Source organism: Meleagris gallopavo, chromosome 3 (assembly GCF_000146605.3).
Source record: "Meleagris gallopavo isolate NT-WF06-2002-E0010 breed Aviagen turkey brand Nicholas breeding stock chromosome 3, Turkey_5.1, whole genome shotgun sequence".
Classification (NCBI taxonomy): Eukaryota; Metazoa; Chordata; class Aves; order Galliformes; family Phasianidae; genus Meleagris; species Meleagris gallopavo.
Genome location: NC_015013.2, coordinates 77,732,048 through 77,758,608, shown reverse-complemented (window position 1 = coordinate 77,758,608; position 26,561 = coordinate 77,732,048). Strand labels below are relative to the sequence as shown.

General features: G+C 36.4%; 1 protein-coding gene across 1 annotated transcript; it reads left to right on the top strand.

Annotated features, from left to right (window-relative positions):
- Positions 1–3,752: 3,752 nt before the first annotated feature.
- Positions 3,753–26,561, top strand: LRP12 (LDL receptor related protein 12; the record flags this gene model as incomplete). The annotated part of the gene is made up of 6 exons (XM_010709222.2): positions 3,753–3,906; positions 9,894–10,029; positions 11,929–12,131; positions 18,129–19,230; positions 19,862–19,994; positions 23,338–26,561. Coding segments are annotated over 6 exons (2,592 nt in total), but the record flags the coding sequence as incomplete, so codon positions are not given.

Genomic DNA, 26,561 nt, shown 5'->3' with positions numbered 1-26,561 from the left:
ACCATGCATTCATTTTACTACTTTCAGTCAAACTGAAATTGAAACAAGGTTTTAGTTAGAGTGATTATTTGATAAGTGAGCGCCATCGGGCAGGAGGCTCGCAGGGGTCAGACCTGGAAGGAAAGCCGCAGCGCTATGGCTGGGCTCTGTGTTAGTCCAAGCATTGCATGGCAGTGTGGCTGTCAAGTATACAGGACCCTACAGCTATGTTTTTCAATCATAGCATGCTTTTCAAGCATTAAATCTTCGGTTTGTTTTTTTTTTTCTTCAAATTTTCTGCAATTTGTTGGTGTCGGATGTAGGTGTACTGCTGTGATGTTTTTCTTGTTTCCTGCCTCATCTTCCAGCATCTATTTATTTTCCTGTTTGTGCTGAAATTCAAATGATATTAACGAGTCAAATATCTTCCAGGACTGGTTCTTATCTTCTGTGTAGTTTGATTTCCTCTCCAGATTCCATGCAGAAGAAAAGGTTCATGTTTGTTTTTTTTTTCTTTTGACGCTTGCTGAACAGTAATGGAAACCAAACATTGGATATGAGCACAGTGAGGCAGTGGGTGGTGCATTTCTGCAGTGGCAGCAGTGACTGTGGGTCACCTCTGTTGGTGCAGTTTTTTTTGAGCACAGCATGCGGATTCTTGTTCATTGCTGGTGAAAATGCACAGTTAATAGTGGTGACTGAAAAAAAAAAGTGATTTGTAGCTGAGAACTTGCTCTCTCAAATAGTATTATTGTGCTCTCTGTATCTGTTGTAGTTTCCATGGAAATAAATATGAGGCACTACTTCTGGAGTGACCTGTGTAAACTAGGATTTTCTGGAGGAGTCCATCCCAATCAGTAGTTGGTCTGTACTTAGACTGTAGCCATACTTGGAACATGTAAAGAACTTTTAAAGTTATTTGAGACAGAAAAGTATCTCAAATGAAGACGTTTCCAGATTACAGATGTACCCTATAAACAGTCAAACGCCTGTAGTAATGAGTTGGCTAACTTTTGATTATAGTCAAGTGATCTTTTAGGTCTGCTGTCAGCAGCGGTAACAACAAACCTGCACCACATTAGAAAGCTCTTAGACGTATTTTCTGTGCTTTTATTAAACCTGTTAACTGTAGTTTAAGAAGTCTCATAGCCTATTTTACAAAGATTGTGTTTTGGTTTAAAAATGAGCAAACAAACAAAGAACCCTGTAGGGAACGCTTGTTTTTATCTTGAGCCCCATTCATTTGAATTTTCTTACTTAAATGCGGTTGCTACCCTTATCTTAAGCTACAGGAGTAAATTTGTCTTTCCTTTATTGTCTTAAGCTTCAGTGACATTAAATAGCTCTTGTCCATTTGTCTTATGTATTTAATAAGGAGATGATACCATCCTGTTTATACTAATGATTTTTTTAAAAGAATCATCAGGAGAGAAAAAAAAAAAAGTTAGGTTTTGAAAACAAGAGTTGATTTCTCCCAGGCAGAGTAGTTCAGTATGTGAGCTGTGCTGTGCTTCCTCCTGCCCCATGTGCACCCTATGTCTGCAGCCAGGCATAGCCAGCCTTTGCATCACTTCTGCTGGAGGTGCCCGTTGAAGTTTCAAAGTTCACTTTCAAAAGGAGCAAACTGCTTGAAAACCATCAAGAAATATGAAAGCACATTGGTGACATAAGAAATTTTTTAATATACTCATATTCTGCTGTATTAAGTAGATAGACCAAAAGGAATTTCAAAAATAATAACATTACCGTATTTCAATGAAAATTACTGTTCTGTTATCTAGTATATTGATGTTCTAGAGCACTCGGTTTATATGGAACTGTGTAACATAATTATCATGGAATCATAGAATCACTAAGCTTGGAAAAAACCTGCAAGATCATCCAGTCCAACTGTTCATTGCCCTACTCTGGACATACTCCAGGGCCTCAATGTCTTTCTTGTTGGGAGGGGACAATACTGAACACTGTCCTCAAGGTGTGGCCCCACCAGTGCTGAGTACAGAATTCTTGAGATCTTGTAAGGATCATTGTCTAGGGATTTTATAAAGGTGCCAGCAGTTAATGTTTATATAGCATCTGAACACAGTATTTCAGGGAGTTTCGAATGAAGAAGGACGAAATCATAATTTGAGAACTTCCTAAGCTTCATCTATTCTTTAATGAAGGGTGATGGGGAATGAAATGAAAAAGGTTCCTTTGGCGTTATAGTATTTGGATCTACGTTGTCTTTGTCATCACACATCAGTGCTTCTGACTAAAAGACATAAAACTAAAGATCTTGAAGCATGGTAACTTTTTTATGTTGATTGCAATAATAGGAAACAATACAATTGGAAATTTGCTCATGTGGAATCTGTTATAAATAAAACTCCTTTGTATCAAAGATGGTGTTATTTTGTCAATGTAGAGCTAAATGTTACTGAAGATGTGAAATCAGTAAGAAGCATTCCTTGGTATGTAAAGTTATGTGCAAAATAGAGGAAGTATTTGTAGAATACAATTTGTGGTTGAACTTGGTGATCGTTAAGGTCTTTTCCAACCTGAGTAATTCTATGATTCTAATAGATTTTTTTAAAAATTACAGATACACATGATTTTTACACATGATTTTAAAATACTTTAATGAATAATAGTTGCTCTCTGATACGGTACTTGAAGTCATTTTTGTGGTTTTCTGCCTTTTGAACTTACAGGGGAATCACAGTGGGAACTTTTTTTTTTAACAACTTGGTATGTAAATATCTGTAATGAAATTAGCATGTAAAATATGGGGAAAAGAAAAACTTCCCATTTAAGAGCCCAAATTTGGATTGGAAAATAAAAGAAAAAAGTAGACTTAATATTATCCTATAAATTCTGATAGTAATCTTCTAATTGTTTTCATTCTTTGGGAAGTGAAAAATTGGCTTTTTGTATTTAGTGTCAACCTTGGAAGGAATTTCTGAAGCATTTTATTTGTAAGCACTGCAACTGAGGGGTGTTGAGATGCTTGCATAGATCTGCGTTCCAAGTCAACTGAGTCAGCAGTCTTGTAAGCTTGGTGTAAGAGGAATTTTGTTTTTGTATGTGCTTAAGGATCTTGTTACTCCCAAGGTCTTGCAGGTATGTTGCACTGGTGTAGAACAGTGATTTTTGCCTATTCAAAAAGAGGTGTGATGTAGCACATCTACAACAGAACAAGACTCGAAGTATGACTGATGGGTTTAAAATTTTTCTCATTGATACATATCAAATTTTAGATTGACCACCTGTGTTCAGAGCAGCTTATTTATGAAAGTAGCTCTCTCCTCCTGAAATGCCTGGGAGATTTGGTTTTAAAAACATAGAGGTTAAGAGAAAAGATGCAGTGAACTTTGGTGGGGTAGCTAGTTCTTGGATTTATCTGGAACGTCTTTCTGGGAAAGAATATAGGCCACATTCAGTGTGAAATGGATGCTTGTTTTGCTAGGAGTGTCTGTATTTCCATAGCATTTACTTCTATCCAGGAGGAGATGGGGAAGGTGTATTGAAATTGAAACAACATAACAGTTTCCTGGAAACAACATAACAGTTGATGGAGAATAATTCTAAATCTTCCATCTAAAATATCTGAAGTTTCTCAGAATTTTGCTACTATCCTCATTTTCTTAACTTTCTATTGTATGTGATTTTTCTTAATTCATTAATGGTGGTTGTTTTTATTTCTGTTGTATAATAACTTTTTCCTCTAGTTTTTCTCTAACTTCTATCATAAAACGAGCCTGGGCCCTGTAACACTTAATATTAATTAAAATACTTTGGTTTTGTTCTTTCTCTTCTGTAAAAGGATATCTGAAGAATTTTTACAAATTTTATCTTGGAAATTAGCTTATTCATTATGTTTAATTTTAGGAAATGGTGCTCTTGCAGAACATTCTGAAAATGTGCATATTTCAGGAGTGTCAACGGGTAAGTCATTTTTTGTAATGTTTAAATTTCATGCATGACTTAAATAGTAAATATTGAAAGCCACCTGGTATCTTATGAAGAGATATTTGGCTATAAAAATTATTACTGCCTTTTGCAGCATGTAATAAGGAATGAAGCAACTGGAACATGGAAAAATTCTCATAAGATAAAATTGATACCTGCATGCTCATGAACAGATTATGCCTTTCTTAGTGGACTGCTTAATTATTTTTCCATACAAACATTGAACTAAGAGAAAAGTTGGTTTAAGTTGAATTGATATTTTCTTTCCACAGTAAAGTTTTTTTTTTTGTGAAATGAAATTTATTGAAATGTAATTTTGAACACTGCTACTATCAAATAATATAAATCCAGGAGCTATGCGTTTCACCTGATTAGATTGAAGCCTGTAACTGAAACTACAGTACACTTGAGTGCACAGTTTATTTCATACAAGAAAAGAAAGAATTTTAGGACTCATGAAACTGAGAAACTGAGATGTTGGGAAAGTATGGGGCAAAATAGCAGCAAATGTTGCTTCGTTCTCTTCCAGTTGCTCTGTCCTGGGCCGCCTCAGGGCAGCAGCTACAGCTGCCCCTGTTAGGTGTTGGTGGTGTGAGCATACGTCCAGTAAGGCAGTAGTTGATAGCAGTGTATGTGCTTTGTTCTTCAGTGTCAGCAGAGCTGCTGGTCACACTTTACATTTCTGTGATACAGACATTCAGAATATGGGTAGAAGAATAGAAGCCTGATTATGTTTATAGAGAGCTGCTGTTAAACCATGGAAATCAAAGTGATTTTGACACTTTTCTCTTAAAGTCAAAATGCTAATTCCTTTTTGACTGCAGCCTGCACACTGTGCTGCAAGTATTCTTGCAGTGTGGGTTCAAGCATTACATTAGTGTTTGTGTACACAGTTCAATTTTTAGATAAATGTGCTGTCAGCAAATGGTCTCTGTTACACCATGCAACCTTCTTTTCACCTTCCATTGTTTGCCACACAAAGACTGTCAAAAGGCTAATTACAGGAGATCTTTGCTATCCTTTCTGGTGCTGCGTCATCTAGAATGTTGTTTTTTCAACAATAATAACGCACCGAGTATTGTGTGTAGTTTATGGTACACTTAAGTAACAGCACAGGCACTTGCTGCTGTTGGAGCAATTGCTGCTGTATTGTATGAGATATCCTGAAAGCTGCATAGGTTTTAACAATGCTTCACCCTTTTATTTACTGCAGCAGGCATGTCACAAGTCACAGTACAAGCAGAAAAGCATCTGCTGGGCAAGAAGTGAATGATTTTTTGACTGCTTTCAGTCCTTTGGCCAGCAGGCACAAACTGGCTGTGCCAAGAAAAGGACAGCACCTCACATCTCAATGTGAGATAACAACAACTGGTAGAGGGGACTTTACCTCCTCAGAAGAAAGATCCAGTGAGAGATTTCATTTAAAGTAAAACAAGAATTTTTTTATTTTATTATTTTATATTTATAATTATATATTTTATATATATTATAAAATAATGTTATTTTATATATATTATTATATAACAAATATATATATATAATTTTTATTTTAAGAAATAGTTCTGACAGTGCTGTATTCTAAAAAATATATTTTTTCCCCAGCTAGAAAACTATACTGTACATTAAGATAGATAAATTAAGAGTAACTTGAAAAAATGTGAGATAACATAGGGGGTTCTGTTAATGAAAACATGAAGAAAACACATTAACAGACACAGTGGCATTTTCCTTATGGTCATGTGCATACACATGTGATACACATCTTACAACTTCAGTGCATAGGCCAGGAATGAAAGAGGATGGACTCGCATGATTTTTTGGGTTCCTTTGAAACAATTTGGGTTTCCCAAAGGTGTTTGAACTTGGAGAGTATATATTTCATCAGGCATACTTGGTCAGCTTTACATTTATCAAATCAATTTTAAGCAAAGGGTTTCTGTAAAATAGAATCAAAGACAGCTGGCCTTTAATCTTTTTGAAATCCAACTTTAACTTGATTTTGAAACCAAGCAGGAGATTTTTGTGGACAGTTGCTACTGGGAAGGAGTTTAAAATGAAATTATTGTCTTGATGGTAGATTTCCTGTCATGCTGCTGCTCTAAAACTACATGACCTACCTCACTAAATTATGTTTTAATAGCAGAGACTACTGTGATCTTCAGTATTTATGCTTCTGCTGTATATTATATCTGCCAAGTTGTAGGTACACCTCTAATATATGGGCATGCTTCTTCTACCAACAGCAATAATGGTATGTTGTCTCTTGTGTATAAGCTATTACTACTGAACAAGTGTTAATGTCTTTAAAATCTGAAAAGTTGAGAAATATTTTCAGGTTTGACTTTGGAGTGTGTAGCACCATAATTGTCATAACTGCAAAATTGTATTCCTTTTACCTCCATTTGAAAGGTTTTCTGTATTGGAGAAAAAACTTCTTCACAACAATAAATAAAAAAAATATGTAGTGATTTTACTTCTTCTGTTAGGTCCCTGGGTTGCAAAGGGCATTCTAAATTAAAGGTTTTTCAGCCTTACCTTGAGGCAAGGATTCCTATGCCTTCTTCCCCTGTAGTTCTCCAAATAAGACTTTCAATGGCTCCTGAGAGTTACAAATGCAATAATTATCCTCCCTATTCATGGTTTAGACTTTATCATAACATTATTCCCTTTTTACTCTAAGCTGTTTTAAACACCTTCAGATCACTTATCCAGCTGCATTCATGTCCTTACCATGTCCAATATAATGCATGCCTTATCATCTTGTGGTTCACATTGAAAGCTAATTCTTTTATCTTTTCAACTAATCTCCTGGCATTACTGTGAAGATAAATCCCTAATCTCCCTCTCCCTGCTTTTCTGAAGTGACTTTTTTTCTTTGACGTGTTGTTCACTGTTCCTACAGGTACTTTACCTCTCTAGATCTTACTACAGAATTTTTGAATAACTTTCTTAATTATTTTCTTGTTAGAATTTGAGATTGGAATTTTGCACCATGAAAATCTCATTGACTCTCATTTACCAGCCAACAACCATACGTAACTTGCAGTCACGTTCTGTAATGTGGGGCAGTGGACAAATTTCAGGAAGGAGGGAGTAAGGAAACCTTTTGTGAAATTGATTGTTTTTAAAATCTACCAGAAAATCTACATGCAGCAGAAAACCACATGCACAGCTTATCTTCTCAGCAGTATTTTTTGCACTTTAGCATGTGAAACATCCAGTCGTAATAAAATTACTGCAATCTACTGAACAGACAGAGTAACAAACAGAATTGCATATTGTCAATAAAATAAAAAAGAAAATGTGAAACAGGATGCACATGAGCAGAACCGCAGCAAAAATACAGTGATGTAGGGGGAACAAAGAGGATTGCAGGCAGAGACAATACCCACACAAACGTAGTGTGCAGGAAGAGTTGGTCTCACCTCTTAAGTCTGGTAGCCACCTGCATGAGGAAAGCTGAGGACATCTTGGACTTGTGCTGCTTTTCATCTTCAGTACAAATCTTCACAGTTTAATTTGGGTTTCTGTCTTTGTTACATCTTCATTTCCTTTTTCCTGATTCTGATTAACATTCTGTTTTTGTTCTTTTTTAAGTATTTTAAGTGCTTTTTTTTTTTTTGTATATGAATCCAAAGCTACTCTGTTTTCCAGTAGTTTCCAAATACCTAAGGTCACTGGCAATTGAAATTACAAGTGCAAAATCTCCTCAGTTTAGTGAGAAAATGTTTAACTTCATATGCTGTCAACTGAATTGTGTTTTGGTTCCATGGATACCTGGGTGTGCCTTGTATTCTTTAGGTTTACAAACAGATGAATAAAATATGATAGATCATCTATTTGTCAAGAGCTTTAGAAGAAATATCCTAGTTAGGCAAAGGAATAGAAGTTATTATAAAGGCTTGATATTACCTTAATAAAGCAGGTGCCCTTTACAACTGTTTTATTTCAGAAGGTTGCACTTGATTTTTAAAATCATTCTGAGAAATTACTCTCTCAAAAAGACAGCACTCCTGAATTGTAGCTTCCACACAATCTTAACTTTTTAAAATTTTTTGAACAAATGAGAGGTTTCTTTTGTCTCATTATTTGGAAGAAAAAGGATATGCATTTATGTACTGAGACAAGTATGCAGGTACACTGGGATCATGTAGATAACCTTCAGTCATATTTTGTCCCTAGCTCCTTAGTGTCAGCTTTGGTGGAAACAAAGAGACTGAAGTTGTAAGTGAAGGTATAGAAAACATAGGGAGAAAGTGAGACAGCTGGTACTGCAGCTCCTCCTTTCCCCCTCCTCCAGCTCTCCCAAATGAAAAAAAAGGGAGGAGTCATGAACAAAAGAATCTTGACTACTAGTAAAATGCAAATTTTCAGTGTTCTGAAAATACCAAGCTGATTATACAGGTGTTTTCCTTGTGGAATTTCTTCCAAAGTTGCTCAACAAGTAAAAGTTGCTGCTGGTACTACTGCAGGGACTGGTTTGAGAAATTACAGCTGTCAAAGAGCCAACATTGGAAGTTTGCAGAGTTAATTGCATGTTAATTTACAGTTGCTAGCTGCATTTGGAGCTTTCTGTTCAACAGATACAGGCTATACATACATATATATTTAAAGTCTTTGGAGGTGAATTTTTTAAATCAGAGTGAACATTTGCTGAATCGATTGTTTTGAGTCATTAGGATGAGGTTGCCTATTGCAGTTTGTTGTCAGGCAAATTTAAAAGCTTCCTCAGAGGTTCTCAGACAAAATCAAGTATGTCAGTTTGTAAATATCCAAAATCAATGTTCAAATAGCATACATCACCTGAAGGTTATGTATTTTAAGCTGATCTCTATTTCAGTAGCAGCCAAGTAGCATGTGGAATTGCTTACCAGCATCTGTGAGCTTGGTACAAAATGTTTTACACACGCTTAACTTCTTTGTGTGTGTTTTACTCTCATACCTATCAAAAATGATTTTTTATTTCAACTTGTATTGTATTTTTCTTGCCAGTCCTTTCATTTATTGTTTAAAGATATGCAAGCTGTGTATCCAGATTGCTCATGCAAGAGTAATGTTCCAAAATATCGTGGTGTTCGAGCACCACCTATAGGGTCTCCTGGAAATTAAAATAAAAGAAGCTTCTGAATAGTGAGCTGTTCAAATACAGCTATTTGTCTGCATTTTGAGATTTTTTTCTTTTCAGCATACTTCAGTGGCAGGCAGCTGAATTAAAGCCACTGCAGAAAACTGCTCCTATAATTATAAAATAAGTAAGAATACAAATTGTTTGGTTATTGTGATAGCATATAATTTGTCTTATAAGCTTCCCAGTCCATAATGAAAAAGGTAGGTTTGCAAGTTCTTCTTAAAAATAATCTCTTGTAAAACTGACTTCCAATGTTTATAGATGAAGTATGCTGCAATAAGTGTTTTGCCTTCCAAGCTCTGGGAACCATTTGCATGAAGATCATCTCCATGCTAGGGCTGGAAGGGGGTATTTAAACAGTGGCCAGACACTGCCTTTCTACCCAGTACAAGAATTTTCAACTACTCGATTATTGTGCTTTAATTTACTTCTAGCTTTCTAATGTGTCTGTATAAGGCATAAATTTATAGTTAAATTGAATGGAATCTCTTTGACAGCTAAAAGTTAAATTTGGGAAACAGTATTTTACTGGATAAAGATGTCAAATTCAGTTTATATTAGTTTGTGGGGTTTTTTAAAATGTGGTATGCTAACTGATGTTACTATAAACTTCTGCAATTAAAACAGTGGAAATCATCTTCCAGCTGACATATTATGCCCTGCGTCCACTATAAGCTACTGTAGACATTTGGTTTTTATTAGTATCTCATCTGATTGTGTGATTTTTATTTTTTTTTTTGTGATAAGTACTGATGATCAATTATATTATTAAAAAGCATTTGGAAAAAATCGATCTAATTATTTTCTGTATGTTTTCAATATATGTATTTTTCAGCTTGTGGAGATATTCCGGAACAAATTCGATCACCGAGTGGGACAATCACAAGTCCAGGGTGGCCCTCTGAGTATCCTGCCCGAATCAACTGTAGTTGGTACATCCATGCAAACCCAGGGGAGATCATTACCATAAGGTAACAGTGGTCCTGTTATTAACCACGTGGACTGATGTACTGAGTAGACATTTTAACTGCCAATTGTATGCACTAATTTCCTTTATCCTTCTTGTAAATGTGAGACTTGTGATTTGTCTTTTTTTTTTTACCTTTCATTTTACTTAATTTACACTTACACAGCCATGTAGCATCTGTTGTCTGAACTTTGTGTTTCTATGTATATGAAAAAAATATATTTTCCTTTCAAACTAGGACAATACACAAGTTCTGCTGAGAATAGTAAGAAATATTAGCTAATGGAAACAGCATCCATTTCCATTCAGTAGTGCAGAAGCAAGAGCTAACCTTCTGAAGAATAGTAACAAATACAAGAAAAGTAAACAAATACAAGCGTTTCTAAAAATACTTTCCTAAATTTGTGTAAGTTAATGAGAGTGTCATGCTGGCTTTTTAGATTTTTTTTTTTGTCTTAACTTTCTAATAAGAGATTTTAATAAGGTTAGGAGGTTATAAACAAAATGCTAATATATATTATGTGATATATTGTAATGGTGTCAGTATTAAATCGTATGTTGTAAAGCTGAAGTGGATCATTTCCATGCCCATTCCCTCCATCCCAAGTATACTTTCAGAACTGTAGAGACTAGAATAACTTTGTAGATGCTCGTTTATTTGATCTCTTTTTAATTTCTCTGAAATATGAGAGTCTTGCATTCAAAAAGTATATAGGAAATTCTCTGATGCTTCATTACTGTGAAGTCTCATGCTGTGCTAAAAGTGACAGGAAATAAATAGTAAAGCAATTAAGGTAGCTGTGGTTTTTTGGAAATGCTGACTTCCCTCATGGTTTTAGGTACATTGTAACATTTGGAAAGAAGAAGAAAGTTGTTCATTCCCCTTACTGCCATGAGAGAAATCGGGGCTTCTTTTGCCAATAATGTACAAACTAATACTGCTTCATAGGCAATCCATACTCCCAATTATGAAGCTGCATTAACTGCAGACATACTTCAGTTTCTAGTACAGACCAGCCGACCTAGGAAACAGCTCTTCATTATGAAGTATCTACTTTAACATCAGTTATTCCTTCAGTTACTCCTTTATAGTACTCCTTTTTAATTCAGAGTCTTCCTACTAAAAACTTAACTCGTGTAAACACAATGCAAAGTACATAGAACTGTTCATCTATTAGAATGCTTTTTAAAATTTTTCATTTATTTTTAATAAAACTTCTTTTTTTCTCCCACATTGTTTTCTTCCGCTCATCTTCCTAGCATACATTTCACATTACATTTGTGGTTTACTGCTCTGTTGTCTGTGCTGACCTGCTTTGCCTGGGCTATCTCCCCTTCGCACTTCATTACCATGGCAGCATGTCTTTATATAGCAGTAGTCAAAGCTCGGGTAATATCTTCCATGACATACCCATTGGGTAACTAAGTAGTGCAACTAAGGGCAACTCTTATCTTAAAGTATAGCTTTGAACAGTTTAACTGGACTTGCAATGTCAAGTCATGTCATTGGAAAAGTGTAGCATTAGCTAAAGTTCTGCTGAAATTGAGTTTATATAAAATCATTTAGTAATACACTAATATCATCAAATGAGACTCAAAAATACAGTTTCAAGAAGATAATTATTTAAAATCTTGTGTTAAAATGAAATATTTATTTATTCATTGTGTTAGTGAAACAGCTTTATCGGTAGTGGATGGAATGCAGAGATTGACAGAATGGATTCTTGCAGTCCTCCATAGCCTTCAAGGTTGAATTGTATTCTTACTGGGGTCAAAAGCCATTCTTTTTATTTCAGATCAGAAAAGTGCTTTCATCTTATTTCCATTCTTATATCTAGTAATTCATTATTTTGGTTGTGTAATATCCACTTCAGTGGTGATTTTGACCTCTCTTTTCCTTCAGCTTTCAAGATTTTGATGTTCAGGGATCACGCCGATGCAGCTCAGATTGGTTAACAATTGGAAGCTACAAGAATATTGAAGGCTATAGAGCATGTGGTTCCTCCATTCCTTCACCATACATCTCTTCACAGGATCATGTTTGGATCAGATTTCATTCAGATGACAGCATCTCCAGAAAAGGCTTCAGATTAGCCTATTTTGCTGGTATGTTTCAAATGATACCTAATACAATTTCACGGTTTCATTTTTTTTTTTCTGAAATAAGAACTATTTCCTTATAGTAGAATATAGTATATGCATTTTGTAGAGAGAGTTCAGGGTTATTGAAATCAGGAAAAATTCATATTTTGAAAAGTATTTTAATCCCATACGTAGCTTTGAATGCTTCGAATATTCAAAGAATTCAAAGAATTACAACATTCACAATAATAAGCAGAATGAATGATTTTGGAGAAATAAATCAATTAATACTAGACAACTGGAAGAGGTCTTGGTTGTTATTTTTTAACACAGCTTACATTTTGAATTTTTTCATTAGAATAAAAGTAGTTTGTTAAATCTTTGACTAGACTTCTGAGTAGCATGTCAAGAGAGGGAAGAAATTGTGTGGTTATTTGGTTTGTTGTTTTTTTTTTTTAATAATTTCTTGATGGAAGTTTTATCATATTTTCCCCATCTTTAGAAAGTATACTCTCTTTAAGAACAATAAAATCCTATTCATATGATAGACTACTTTAACCAAGTACAGCTGTGGTTTTGCATGCATGACTTTTTCTTGGATAATTCAAGTTCAGATAGTCTACTTAACAATGGTAGTAGTTTGAGAGTGTTCAGAGAGAAATTTTTTCTGTGATAACTGTTGCCCATAGAGAAAGTGAGAAGCCAGTCATGGGTTAAGACTATTTCAAGCCTTTCTTCTGACCTTAGGGGGAAGTAGGATTTTACTTAATAGCATGATCATGGTGTTCCAAGTCCTCCTGATTAAAAAAACTGGATTAGATTCTTCTTTGTTTTTTTAATGCTTTTATGTTCTCTTGCTCATGCATGTTTATACTTCATTTTCTGACTGCTTCAAATCTCTGCATACATACATTCAATTCCTCTCCCATGTAGAACAATTCATACTCTTATACCTATCCATTGCTGTTCAAGTTCAAGAGTATTCCACCAAGCTTCAACAAAGGTGCTTGTGTCCTAGTGTAACCCAGGTTTTTCCCAGTTTTGTATTCTGCAGGTTTTCTAATGGTTTTCTTTGCCCTGTCAGAGCTCCTTCACAAATCTTCAAGTTTCCAGGAGGGCCTATCCTTCTCTGTCACCCAGAGCCTGTGATAAAGTACCCTCTATGCTTCAGCTTTTTGTAGTTTTGGGAGTAGTGCAGGCATGTCTTTGATGCTGGCTCAGTTCTCAGGGCAATGTTCCACCTGAGTTTTGCTTACAATCTCCTGAAAAAACATGACAGAAAGAAAAAGTTACTGCCTAATGAGTAATCCTTCACTAACTGCTCCCTGCCCACAGACATGCTGTGATTCCATGGGAGACATTGGCTTCTGCTCTGCTTATCTCCAGTACTCAGTGGCTCAGAGAAAAGGCAATATGCCTGCCATGGAGGGGGCTTTGAAAAGAGGAATATTTTGGATATGGGTGGGGATTGGGTGGGGAGGCAGGCCACAAGCTTAGTAGAGTACTTGAAAATCCTTTCTTATCTTTTTCTACACTATGCTTTTTCTTTTGTTAAGTTACTTGATTTTTTTTCTTGCTAGCATCATTCAGTATTACTCAACACCTCAATAGAGATGTTTAATCTCTAATGTTTCTGAAGGTCTTTTTGAAAGTGTATGTGTTTTTAAAAATGCCATATGAAACTGTAGTTTGATCTTGGTCTATATGGTTGATAAGATACTTGAGAAATATTTCATATTTGAGATGGTAGTATTATGTTTCAGAGATGAATAATCTTCTGTTTGTTTCTCATTTCCAGTATGAAGACTCTGGCAGTGCTAACCAAGGTTTTGATGTACACTTAGGTTTTTGATTTTTCCTCACTAGTGTTCATGCAGTGAATAGCATTGCGAGAGGGCATCCACTACTGTCTGGGCAGTGTGTTCCAGTGCTTTGCTATCCTTATAACGGAAAACTTTTTTCTTATAACCAATCTGAATATCCCCTCCTTTAGTTTTAAACCACTTCCCCTTGTTCTGTCACGAGACACTGCTAAAGAGTCTGTCTCCTTTCTTATAACCCCTCTTTAGATACTGAAAGGCTGCTATCAGATCTCCTCTGAGCTTTCCCTTCCCCAGGCTGAACTGCCCCAGCTCTCTCAACATGTCTTCATAGGGAAGGCATTCCATATTCTCGGTCATTTTTGTAGCCCTCCTCTGGACAAGCTCCAGTGGGTCCATATATTTCCTGTACAGAGGACTCCACATCTGGACACAGTACTCCAGGTGACATCTCACCTGCGCAGAGTAAATGGGCAGGATCACCTTCCTCTCGCTGCTAGCTGCACTTCTTTTATGCAGCCCAGGATACAGTTGATTTTTCTGGGCTGCAAGGGCACATTGCTGGCTCATGTCCAGCCTGCCATCCGCCAGTACCCTCAGATCCTTTTCAGCAGGGCTGCGCTCATCCTTTCATCGCCCTGTTTGAATTGATAGTGGGATTGCCATGAGCCAGGTGCAAGACCTTGTATTTGGATTTGTTGAACCTCATGAGGTTCACCTGGGCCCACTGCTCAAGCCTGTCTAGCTCTCTGGACAGCATATCCCATCCCTCAGATGTGTCGACTGCACCCCACAGCTTGATGTTGTCAGCAAACTTGCTGAGGGTGCACTTGGCCTGCACTTGAGGCTCAAGTGCACTTGACCACTGTCTATGTCACTGATAAAGATATTAAAGAGCATTGGTCCCAGCACTGACCCCTGGAGGACACCCCTTGTCACTGATATCCATCCAGACATCGAGTCATTGATTAGAATTCTCTGGACTTGATCCTGCATCCATTTCTTCATCCATTAAACAGTCACCCATCAGATCATACCTTTCCATTTTGGAGAGAATGATGTTGTGGGGTACCATGTCAAAGGCCCTACTGAAGTCCAGATAGATGACATCAGGGGGCTCTTTCTTTGTCCATTAGTCCTGCTGGATTGCCTACAGCTCACCATGCTACTTCTCCAGCAGATATCTGGGTGGTTGAAGTCCCCCAGCAGAATAAGCGCTTGTGATTGTGATACCTCCTGCAGCTGCAGGTGGAAGGCCTCATAGACAGGCTCTGACTGATCTGGTGGCATGTTGTAGACATTGATCACAACATTCCCTTTGCTGCCTCAGACTCTAACTGTCCACCCATAGACTTTCAACTTGCTCGTGACAATTTTGTAAGGCCAACTATTCATGTTCTGTTCCTTTCCTGAGGTAGATAGCAACACCTCCACCCTTCCTTCCTTACCTATCCTTTCTGAACAGCTTGTAGCCATCGATTACCAAACTCTAGTCATAGGAATCATCTCACAAGGTTTTAGATATGGCAACTGTATTGTGGTTTTCTAGTAGCACAGTGGTTTCCAGCTCCTCCTATTTTGCTTTCCGAGCTGTTTGCATTTGTGCAGAGGCACTTCAGCTGGGCAGCTGGTCTTGTCACTTCCTTAAAAGATGTAATTCCTTTTAAGCATTTCTGTTGATTTTCCCCATTGCCTTCTCCTGTTGCCCCCACAACTACTGCCTCATCATCATAGGATGATGACGGACTTTCAGTTCCCTGTAAGGAGGAATCACCTACAACTAATACCCATTTCTTCTTCAACAATGTAGTCTTAATGTTGGGTAAATGCTTTTCCTGGTTTAATTTTGTTAATTTATGTTGTCTGTGTGGCCTGTTATCACCCACGGATGAGCCTTCCACATCTAAGGCCTTCTTGTAGAGAGGCACCTTGGCAGTGGAGCAGACAAAGACGATTTTCCTTTGCAGTTTTGAGCAAGATTTGCCTTTGCGTTCTTGCTTCTAGCCTTGCAATTTTATTCCTTAACCTGATGGGATACAGACTGCCTTGGGTTTTGTATGAAGTATTAATACTATTTTTGTATTAAGTATTAATACTTAGTATTTAATTCATATGAATGCTTTTTTGATGGAATGACTTTAGGATCATTGATTAAAAATGCTAAATCAGTCAAGTAGGCAGTTCTTTTCTGGGAAGTTTGAAAGCCTATAGAAAGAAGAGCTTTGGTTGAATTTGTCTCCTGTTTCATTACTACAGTATTGCCATGAATATTTACATTTCCATATTTTATCTTTCTACTCAATGTTTTTCTAGGTTCTTCAGCAGTGAGTTAGTGCTAATCAGTGCTAAGTTCACCAATTCTTAAGCATGTGATACTGTAACTCCTTTCACCTATGCCCCCCAGTCATAGAACTGTTAGGATGAATCTAGGAATTCACATGTGCAAGTTTCAAATTCACAACCCAAGTTCATCCTAAGTATTTCTCGTGTTAATACTGTGTATATTGTGTGTGCTTGAGTCAGGGCAAGATGGTCATATCACAGAATTGCAGGGGTTGGAAAAAACTTCGAGAGATCACAATGAGTCCAACTCCTCATCATTTAGAGTAGATCTGTTACTGTGTTTTAATGAGTTAAGCGTTTTAAAATACTTAATCACTGGCAGCGCGTATTTTGCTTTTACTCTTCTCTCATATTATCAGTTAATTTGTTGTTAACTTGAACACTCCTGAGTAGTGGTCATAACAACTTGTCATCTTATTCATTCCATTTTTTCCCATATTCTTTATTTTAAAAACCCTTAGCACTTGTGAGATCTTTTGGATGCTGATGTTGCATGTTTTTTTTTTTAATTGACTTTCAGGATAGCATATTTGTTTTTAGTGTTTTCCAAGATACTGAAATAGTGAAAAAAGAACAGAGATGTGATGTGACTTTAGCTATCAGAGCATATTAGTTGCAGCAAGGAAAATCAGAACTAGATATGAGGATTCTTATCATTTTGTATGGTTCAGCATTAAAACTTTGAAAATACTTGATTGGACAAGGCCCTGAACCACCCAATCAAACTTCTGTGAACCTTGTTACAGGCAGGTGATACCCAGAAATCTCTTCCAATATGAACTGTTTTGTGGTAAAGCAACGTGGAACCTGCTTCTCCTAGGGAAGTCTGCTTTACATTAAGTTTGTAACGCTCCCTTTCCTGATTCTTTTTTTAAAAAACATAAGAGTACTGTTATTTAGATTTAGAATGTATTTGTCCAAATCACTTCTTGACTTACTGCTTTGTAGAGCCATCTGCATGGCAGATGTTTTTTAGATGTTTTTGTGGAAGATTGACAATGGCAGTTTGTGTTTCAGCCAGTTTTACAGACTGTACAGTAATTTTTAGATGCTGAAGTGATTTTAAATGATTTAGGGATATTTCACTCAGGTAAGTTGTTACAAAGCTAAAATAAATTGAGGTATGCTTGAGTGTTCAAATATGGATGGAGTCTTCATAAATGACTCCTGAAGAAAAAAATCTTGTTTCTAAGTCTGGTAGTGGCCAGTATACCATATTTTCATAAATCAAGGTGTCCCTTGACTTTTTTTTTGAATTTTTTTTTTGAAGCATGTTTGTTGTACCATTACTTGCATCCTTAACTTTTAAAGTATAGTTTTGTGCTTAGGCACATTGCTGAAAGAGAGGCAAGAAAGGGAAGAGAGTAACAGGAGAGATAGGGTGGTGATAATAGGTGATCCTTCAACTGTTACGACCTATGGCAAGAGATGTCTTTGTGCAAGGTACAAAGTAGGAACCTTGAAAACAGGAGAGAGGACTAACTGCTTTTACAGGGAAGGTTACAAGGCAATTGATACTGCAGGACAAAATGTTTCTGTATTCGGAGTGAAGGAGGAAACAATCTTTTCCTAACTTTTTCTTTCCTGTTGTAGAAGCCAAGTTTTTCAGTCAGTATAAAAGAGCATTGTTTTCCTGTACAGGTTAAAGCTATTTGACTGTGAAAGTAGCTAAAAATGAGGCTCATGCTGATTGAACTCAGACTTAAAAGATGTTTTATCCTAAAGCATATTGAAAATTGTAATGATTTACGGAGATTTAAAGTAGTTGTTTTGCTATTCCGAAATACCTGATGTAACCATAAAGTAATAGAAAGTACTAAAGAGAATACTTCTATAACTTATTCTTTCTTTGCCCCAGGAAAATCTGATGAACCAAATTGTGATTGTGACCAGTTTCATTGCGCTAATGGGAAGTGTATTCCAGAATCTTGGAAGTGTAATAATATGGATGAATGCGGAGACAACTCTGATGAAGAAATCTGTGCCAAAGCTAATCCTCCAACAGTTTCTTCCTTTCAACCTTGTGCTAGCAATCAGTTCCAGTGTCTTTCTCGCTTCACCAAGCTTTACACTTGCCTTCCAGAATCTTTAAAATGTGATGGTAACATCGATTGTCTTGACCTTGGAGATGAAATAGACTGTGAAGTGCCAACATGTGGGCAGTGGTTGAAATATTTTTATGGTACTTTCAGTTCTCCCAATTATCCTGACTTCTATCCACCTGGAAGCAACTGCACCTGGCTGATAGACACTGGTGATCATCGCAAAGTAATTTTGCGATTCACTGATTTTAAACTTGATGGTACGGGTTTTGGAGACTATGTCAAAATATATGATGGGTTAGAGGAGAATCCACGGAAGCTGTTGCGTGTGCTAACAGCATTTGACTCCCATGCTCCCCTCACAGTTGTTTCATCTTCAGGACAAATAAGAGTGCATTTTTGTGCTGACAAAGTGAATGCTGCAAGAGGTTTCAATGCCACCTATCAAGTAGATGGCTTCTGTTTGCCCTGGGAAATTCCTTGTGGTGGAAATTGGGGTTGCTACACAGAGCAACAACGCTGCGATGGCTACTGGCACTGTCCAAATGGAAGGGATGAAACCAACTGCACCATGTGCCAAAGAGACGAGTTTCCATGTTCTCGAAATGGTGTTTGCTACCCTCGTTCAGATCGCTGCAACTACCAGAATCATTGCCCTAACGGTTCAGATGAAAAAAATTGTTTTTTCTGTCAGCCAGGAAATTTTCATTGTAAAAATAATCGCTGTGTTTTTGAGAGCTGGGTTTGCGATTCTCAAGATGACTGTGGTGATGGCAGTGATGAAGAAAATTGCCCAGTCATTGTGCCTACTAGAGTAATAACTGCAGCTGTCATTGGGAGCCTTATTTGCGGACTGCTGCTTGTCATTGCACTGGGATGTACCTGTAAATTGTATTCACTCAGGATGTTTGAGAGAAGGTGAGTAGAACAGCTGGACTCAAGTACTTAGATTTTTAAATTATTTTCTATCGTTTATTGTTATACTTGAAATATTTTTCTTGACGTACAGTTATTGTTAAAGGTATTGTTCTCTTTGACTGTAAGAGGTTAGTTGAAAGGGGACAGAAATATTCTTATGAATGATTACTTAACTGTTAAGCTTTCAGATGATGTTACCCAAAGGGAAGTATAGAGAAGCTGCATTTCTGGAATCAAATTAATGTTTCAGTTTGTGTTTAACAGCATGTTTCTTTTATTGTAGATTCTGTCATGCCAGAATTATGCACTCCTCAATTTTTTTTAAAGTAATGTATAGTAATGTAAGCATGGTGCCTGTTATATTTAACCAAAGCTTTTGAGGAATTTATTGTTGCACAGTTTTGTTCTTTTATGAGCTGGACAGGCCCATAGGAATGACTGCAAGGACTTGCTGTATTTTGAACAAATTAAATAGACATTTTGTCAATTAAGGCTCAATTAAACTAATAAGAAATAATAAAACTACATCTTCTGAAGGTTATTATTTTGGATTATAACAGGCAGATGTAGTTTTACTATTAAATATTCATCACAGTCTTATGTATTAAGAAATTTCTTTTCTCTTTGAAAGATCATTTGAAACTCATTTGTCAAGGGTTGAGGCTGAACTGTTAAGAAGAGAAGCTCCTCCATCTTATGGACAGTTAATTGCCCAGGGTTTAATTCCACCAGTTGAAGACTTTCCAGTCTGTTCACCAAACCAGGTACGATTTCAAAAAGCAGGCAGACTCATTAAAATTTAACAACACAAAAATCACACTGTTTTAACTTCCATGTGCTTTTGTTTTGTTTCATATTTCCTTTTTTTTTGCTTTCACACTGATACTGTTCTATTAAAGATTAGCTATTGGACAAAATCATAGTACGGCAGCACCACATGGTTTACTTTGCAGGCATTTCTAAATTTCTATTGAAACAACTCTCTCCTTTAATATATATTTTTTTAAAAAACTGGCTTTTGGTTAAAATAGGCTGTTGTAAATACTCCTATAATGCTCTACTTGAGTTGGTTTTGTGTTACGTGTTGCATTTAATAAAGTTTACTGTTGGCTCATGTTGGTGAGCATGTAAGAATCATTACTACACCGTAAATGGAGGATTTTTTTCCATTTTGAATGGAACTGATTTCATTACACTTTGCCATAGATTTCAAGTATTCTTTCATGCATTCGTGTTCACAAGTAGAAGAATGTTTGAAACCAAATAGTCTTACAGGGATTACTGGTGGTGGTACAGAGCTGAAGAAACACCACTTACGATGTCTTCATCATGTACTGTGTTCTTTGTGAACCACGTGCTGTTCTATGTGCCTTTTGTCAGCTTTGGGCTGAGAATGATCATTATCTTTTGCCTCCTTACCCTGTCCTCTGTTTTTGCATCACGACTGACTTTTTTTGTCTTCTATTACAGTTATACATTGTACTATTTTGTAATTAATTCTTTTCATGATGTAGGTATCTTGAGAAGCTGTGTCATAGTTTTACTGAATTCCCATTCATGAAGACATATTCTCTTTGCTTTTCTACTCTTATCTTCATTTTACACATACATTTCTCTTCTTACTCCATCTATATGATCTGAATATTTTTATTCAAAATTTCTTCAAAGCTAGATTGCATTACCATACAGCACATTTGCTATTACTCCACTGTTTGGGTGGATGGTACAAACTGGGGATTATAATTTATCACAAGTGATTTTGTAGAGTAGTAGTCTTTCATAATAACACATGTCAACACATAGTAGTTTCTTAGTCCTTCAATGTTACCATAGTTTCATCCGCCATAAAAATACCGATGCATGTAGAATAGTTTTGAACGATGAAAGAAGGTTAGTAAATTCCCAGTATGAAAACCAGTATTTCAGAGGAGACTTGTGGCCTTGAAAACATAAGTAGCTATACTGGGAAACCAGCTTAAAAATAAGCATTGGTAGGGAACAGGCTGTTACCTTCAAAAATAACGAAAAATTCATTGTAAAGTAATGATGTTTCCATTAAGATTTTTACTCTATTTAAATAAATGTAACAGCATTGTTTAAAGAAGTTCGTTCTTAAGAAGAGAGAATATCAGTAAGAATAAAAACTTAAGAGGCATTGTAAATTGAATTCTCTGATTTACAAAGGTCGAATGAAATTTCTAATGTGATTAAGTGTTGGGATGGAGTCAGCCATTAGATCAGGATGTGTTCAGCTTTCTTTGTTTTTCAGCAGTATATCTTAAGGTTATGAATCTGTGTGGAACTGAAAATGCCTATTGAAGATTTACCACAACTTAGTAGTCTTAAGCTAGGGAAGCCTTGGTTGTTCTGAGTCATAAATAATGCTTTGTGCTTTCAGAGCTGGATTTTTTTAGGAGTTTGTAGCACTCCCTCCTGTATCTTTTGAAATTAATGTTTCTAAGCATAGCTACGTAGCTTGTTCCAAAAGTCATGCCTCCTATTTAGTTCTATGGAATAACTGCGAAGAGCACAATAGCACACATTCTCAGCTACAAAACACTATTTTTCAACATAATCACTGCCATTAGCTATGCAGTCTCATCAGCAATGAACTAGAACCTGCATGCCACGACCATAAAAATCTGCACAGCTACCTGGAATATAGCTCATTTTTCACACTGTTGTCAGCACTCCTGAAACTCACCACCCACAGCCTCCATGTGCTTACATCCCCAGGTTGGTCTTCATTGTGTCAGTGAGTGTCAGTAGGTACAATTTTTTCTGCATGGAGAAATTCAGTTTCCTACACCTTTGCTTCATACACACTTCCATGTCAGGCACTATTTTGTCATAGTGCCTTTCTGATGCCATCTGTCACACTGCAACAACAACATATAGTCAAATATTGCTGGGAAGGTTCAACTTCTACTGCCATACCATCAATGTTTGTCTGATACCATGTGGGCCAACATAATAAAATAGGAGGCATCACTTTTGGAGCAGCTCTCATATTTGTGTGCTTGAATTGAAATATCATTCCATGAATCACTGGAAGGGAAGAAATAGGTCATAAAGTATTATTTGGATAGTTCTGTCTGAACCCTGTGACATCTAAAGGACTATGAAAAGGATTTGAAGATTATAGTGTCAGATAAGTGAAGTTCATTGTTTGTAAAACAGATTGAAATGCATACTTAAAGGTATGAAATACATTCTTATCTGGGGCACTATTCTGTCTAATTTTGAGTGAAGATGTTGACTCAAGTCAAAGGTGTTAGTATGATTATTTTACCTTACAGTTTGAAAGTTACAGAAAATTTTAAGCTGAAAAGTTCTGAAGCTGATTGACTAGAAAATTTATTACTAAAATTGGGAAACTTGTGATTTAAAACACAAAACATAAATAAACAGAAGCATTTAAAATATTTTGAAACTGGATTTATCTAATTGTGCATGAATAGGGAAGAAAGAGCTAGCTACAAGTATCTCTGGAGGTGATATTTAATTTAATCTCTACATTAAGGAACCCTGTGTTAGACAGTAACAAATAGTCACCTGTGTTAAATCTTAGGGAGTTATTGGGAAATTTCTTCTTTAAATCCCAAACTTTTTGAGGCACATTACAATGAATTGTACTCTGAAAGCTACAGTGATTACCTTACCTTCTTGTGAGATTGTGTGTAAGAGGTGTAAGTTCTGCACTGAATCTGAGGTTCTACTTTTCTGTAATCAGCGTTCCATATGAAAGTTACAGTGTATCTTTCACTTTTTTTTTTTAGAGGTCCTTGATTTGGGCAAAAATGAACCTTATATACTTCATTGCTTTTTTTATTCCCCTTTTTCTTCTGAACATATCTCCTTTTTATTTCCCTGGTCCTAGTGTTTTTTCCTCAAGAGAGTCCAGGCATCTTTCAAACCTGCTTTGTTTCAAATAGCCTTTTGCTACACACACCAGATCTTTAATAGTAAAGACTCAATATTGAAGACTTTACCCTTGACCTTGCTGATAATATATAGCTTGGCACAATAGCTGTCATCATCATTCTTTTGTTGGATCAGTGCCAGAATACTGTCGAACACTTCATTGTTGTTTGTCTTTTCATTTAGGCTTCAGTTCTGGAAAACCTGAGACTGGCAGTGCGATCTCAACTTGGATTTACTTCCATCAGACTTCCTATTGCTGGCAGATCAAGTAACATTTGGAATCGAATTTTTAATTTTGCAAGGTCACGTCATTCAGGATCACTGGCATTGGTCTCAGCAGATGGAGATGATGTTGCCAGCCAAAGTACTAGTAGAGAAGCTGAAAGGAGTAATACTCACAGAAGCCTATTTTCAGTTGAATCTGATGATACGGATACAGAAAATGAGAGAAGAGACACAGCAGGAGCAGTTGGCGGCATTGCTGCTACCTTGCCTCAGAAAGTCCCACCTGCAACAGCAATAGAAGCAACAGTGGGAGCATGTGGGAGTTCCTCTGCTCAGAGCGGCAGTGGTGGTAACACAGATAGCGGAAGAGAAGTGACGAGCATAGAGCCCCCAGGCACGAGTCCTGCACGCCACCAGCTCACTAGTGCGCTAAGTCGCATGACTCAAGGCTTACGCTGGGTACGCTTTACGTTAGGGAGATCGAGCTCAGTGAATCAGAACCAAAGTCCTTTGAGACAGCTTGATAATGGGGTAAGTGGAAGAGAAGAGGATGATGATGTTGAAATGTTAATTCCAGTCTCTGATGTAGCATCAGACTTTGACATGAATGACTGTTCAAGACCTCTGCTTGATCTCAGCTCAGATCAAGAACCGGGGCTTAGACAGCCTTACAGTGCAACACATCATGGTGTGAGGTCATGCAACCGAGATGGCCCCTGTGAGAGCTGTGGCATCGTACACACTGCCCAGATACCTGACACTTGCTTAGAAGCAACAGTGAAAAATGAAACTAGTGACGATGAGGCATTATTACTCTGCTAGGTACGGGTTGTTTAGGAAAGATTGCGTACAAGTTGGAGCAATATCTGTCATTGTTTTGTACTTCACAGTTAAAACTAGTTTTTAGTTTTAAAAAGTCCAGGACAACATTATGTTAAAACTATTTTAGCCTGTGTGGTTGATTAAACATTTCTTATACTGGATGACTTTATGGAACTATTAGAGTGAACGTTTTAATGGCTCTGAATACACGGTGTGTGTATCCAGTATAACCTGAGATTACTCTTTAAACTGAAGTTATCCCGGTTAGTTTCAAATTTAGTCTATTCCTGGTACTGTAGTTCAGAACAGAAACGTGGCTGCTCACGACTTATTTGGCTGCCTGTTTAACCCCATATTAACAGGTGAATTTGTACAGAATTGTTTTCCTTTAGGAATTGACTCTGTTGTATTATTGCCAACTTACTTGTAACTTAATATACTAAATGCTGGTAAGGATTGTTAATGCAAAATATGTACTTTGAGTTTATACAACATTTTGTCTAAATATTCTTGGATTTCATTTTAATGTGAACTTATTTAAAGGGAGGAGAAGATTTCTCCAGGAGCATTCTTTTTCTTTCAGAAGAACAACATGCAACGATTCATGAATTTTAGATAGATATAATAGATAAACTGACGGCAAAAGCTTTTATAGCACTGACTTTCCCAAACGGCAATCTAATATGATACAGCCAGATAGTATGTAAAGCCCCCAGTCATTAGTCTTTCCAATTTGAAGTGAAAAAGGGCCGAAGATATTATTGTGTGTTAGTTTTTTAAAATATCCAATATGTACAAATACACTACAGAGTAAGTTCCAACTGGTAATAGATCTTTCCCTAATACTGTAGGGTATAAAGCTTGTTTGGACTCAAGGGATTTGCACTAAAATCATATTAAGGTCTCTAAATGAGCTTAGTGCACAAGCACTATCACTTTAAGTACTATTATTGTCTAATATTGCAATGGCTATATATTTCCATGGCTCTTTTCTTGGGGTGTTGCATTTTTATTGCAATTGAATTTGCTTTACTAATTCCCTATTTATTCATTGTATTTAAAAACTGGTTTACTTGGTTGCAGACTGGTTGTTTAAAAAAAAAAAATCCCTTTCTGTGTATTTTTTTTAATGATACTTCATGTTGGAGCAAAACAGATTAGTGGAAAAAAGCTCACAACTTCCAATTTTGTGATAAGCAGGTTAATATGTGGTTACTGGCTTGACAACAAGAATCTACACATTTTTAAAAACAAAAATGTCAACTACTGTTTTATTTATTCTTTGCCAGTCTGTTTTTAGTAGGCTTAAAGATCCAGTATGAAATGTATTTGTGTGTGATTGTATGCTATTTATTAAATTTTAAATACTTTGTTGAATGTCATTTTAAAGCATGTTTAAAGTCTTGTGCATTTCTGTCGTGTTATGCTGTCGGGCAGAACTGACTAAAATGTTTTAATATGTATCAAAATTAAATTGAATTTTTGTTATGTTTTTGAGGTACTTTTAAAGATAAATCCATGTCTGGCTTTTTATTTTACTTTTTAAAAATCTCATCTCTGAAGTACAAATCACATGCAGAAAAAAAAAAACAACAATTGAATGGCTTCAAAAGTGTATATTTCTGTCGTCTCCCTCTTCTCTTCATTTACAGATACAGGGATGAGAAAAATAAACAGTTTTACCATCTGGTGGATTTAATTCACAAGACTAGTAGTAAATTCTGAGTTCAGGACACGGTTATGTAGATTTGTGCTTTTGAGGAACTTATGTGCAATACAGTCGTAAACAATTTTACTATAAAAACCCACGCGGTTTCAAGTTTCAGAACAGATCACATCACACTGGTACCAGTTCAGGTACAGATTGGCCCATAGTTACACATACCTGAGTAAAAGTCATCGATGGCCATTTTTATTCACATTGAATAATATCTAAATCTGTGGGTAATCTTTAGTATGATTTCAGTGGCGTTGCTTATAGAGCAGGCAGTTTTGCAATATGAATACGATAACACACTCTGAAATATATGTGAACAGTGTGTCCTGGTATAAAATACTGGGTTTTTAAAGCTTCCTAATTATCATTAGAAAGTGGTTATGGAAATGTTTGTCACTGAGGCAGGTACATTTTGAAGAAAAAGTCTTCATAGAATATCTTAGTTATATACACACACAAAGTGATCTAAAGTGGTTCCATGAAATGCCCCAGCTAGCATGTACCTATGGTTTCCATAATGCAGATGTAAAGTAGAATACAATGTTTAATTTGTTTTAAAGAATAAATGCTACACATTAAACTGAAAAGTTGGATTTGATTGAGAATTTGGAAATTTGTAAATAAAATTAATATTTGTATGAGG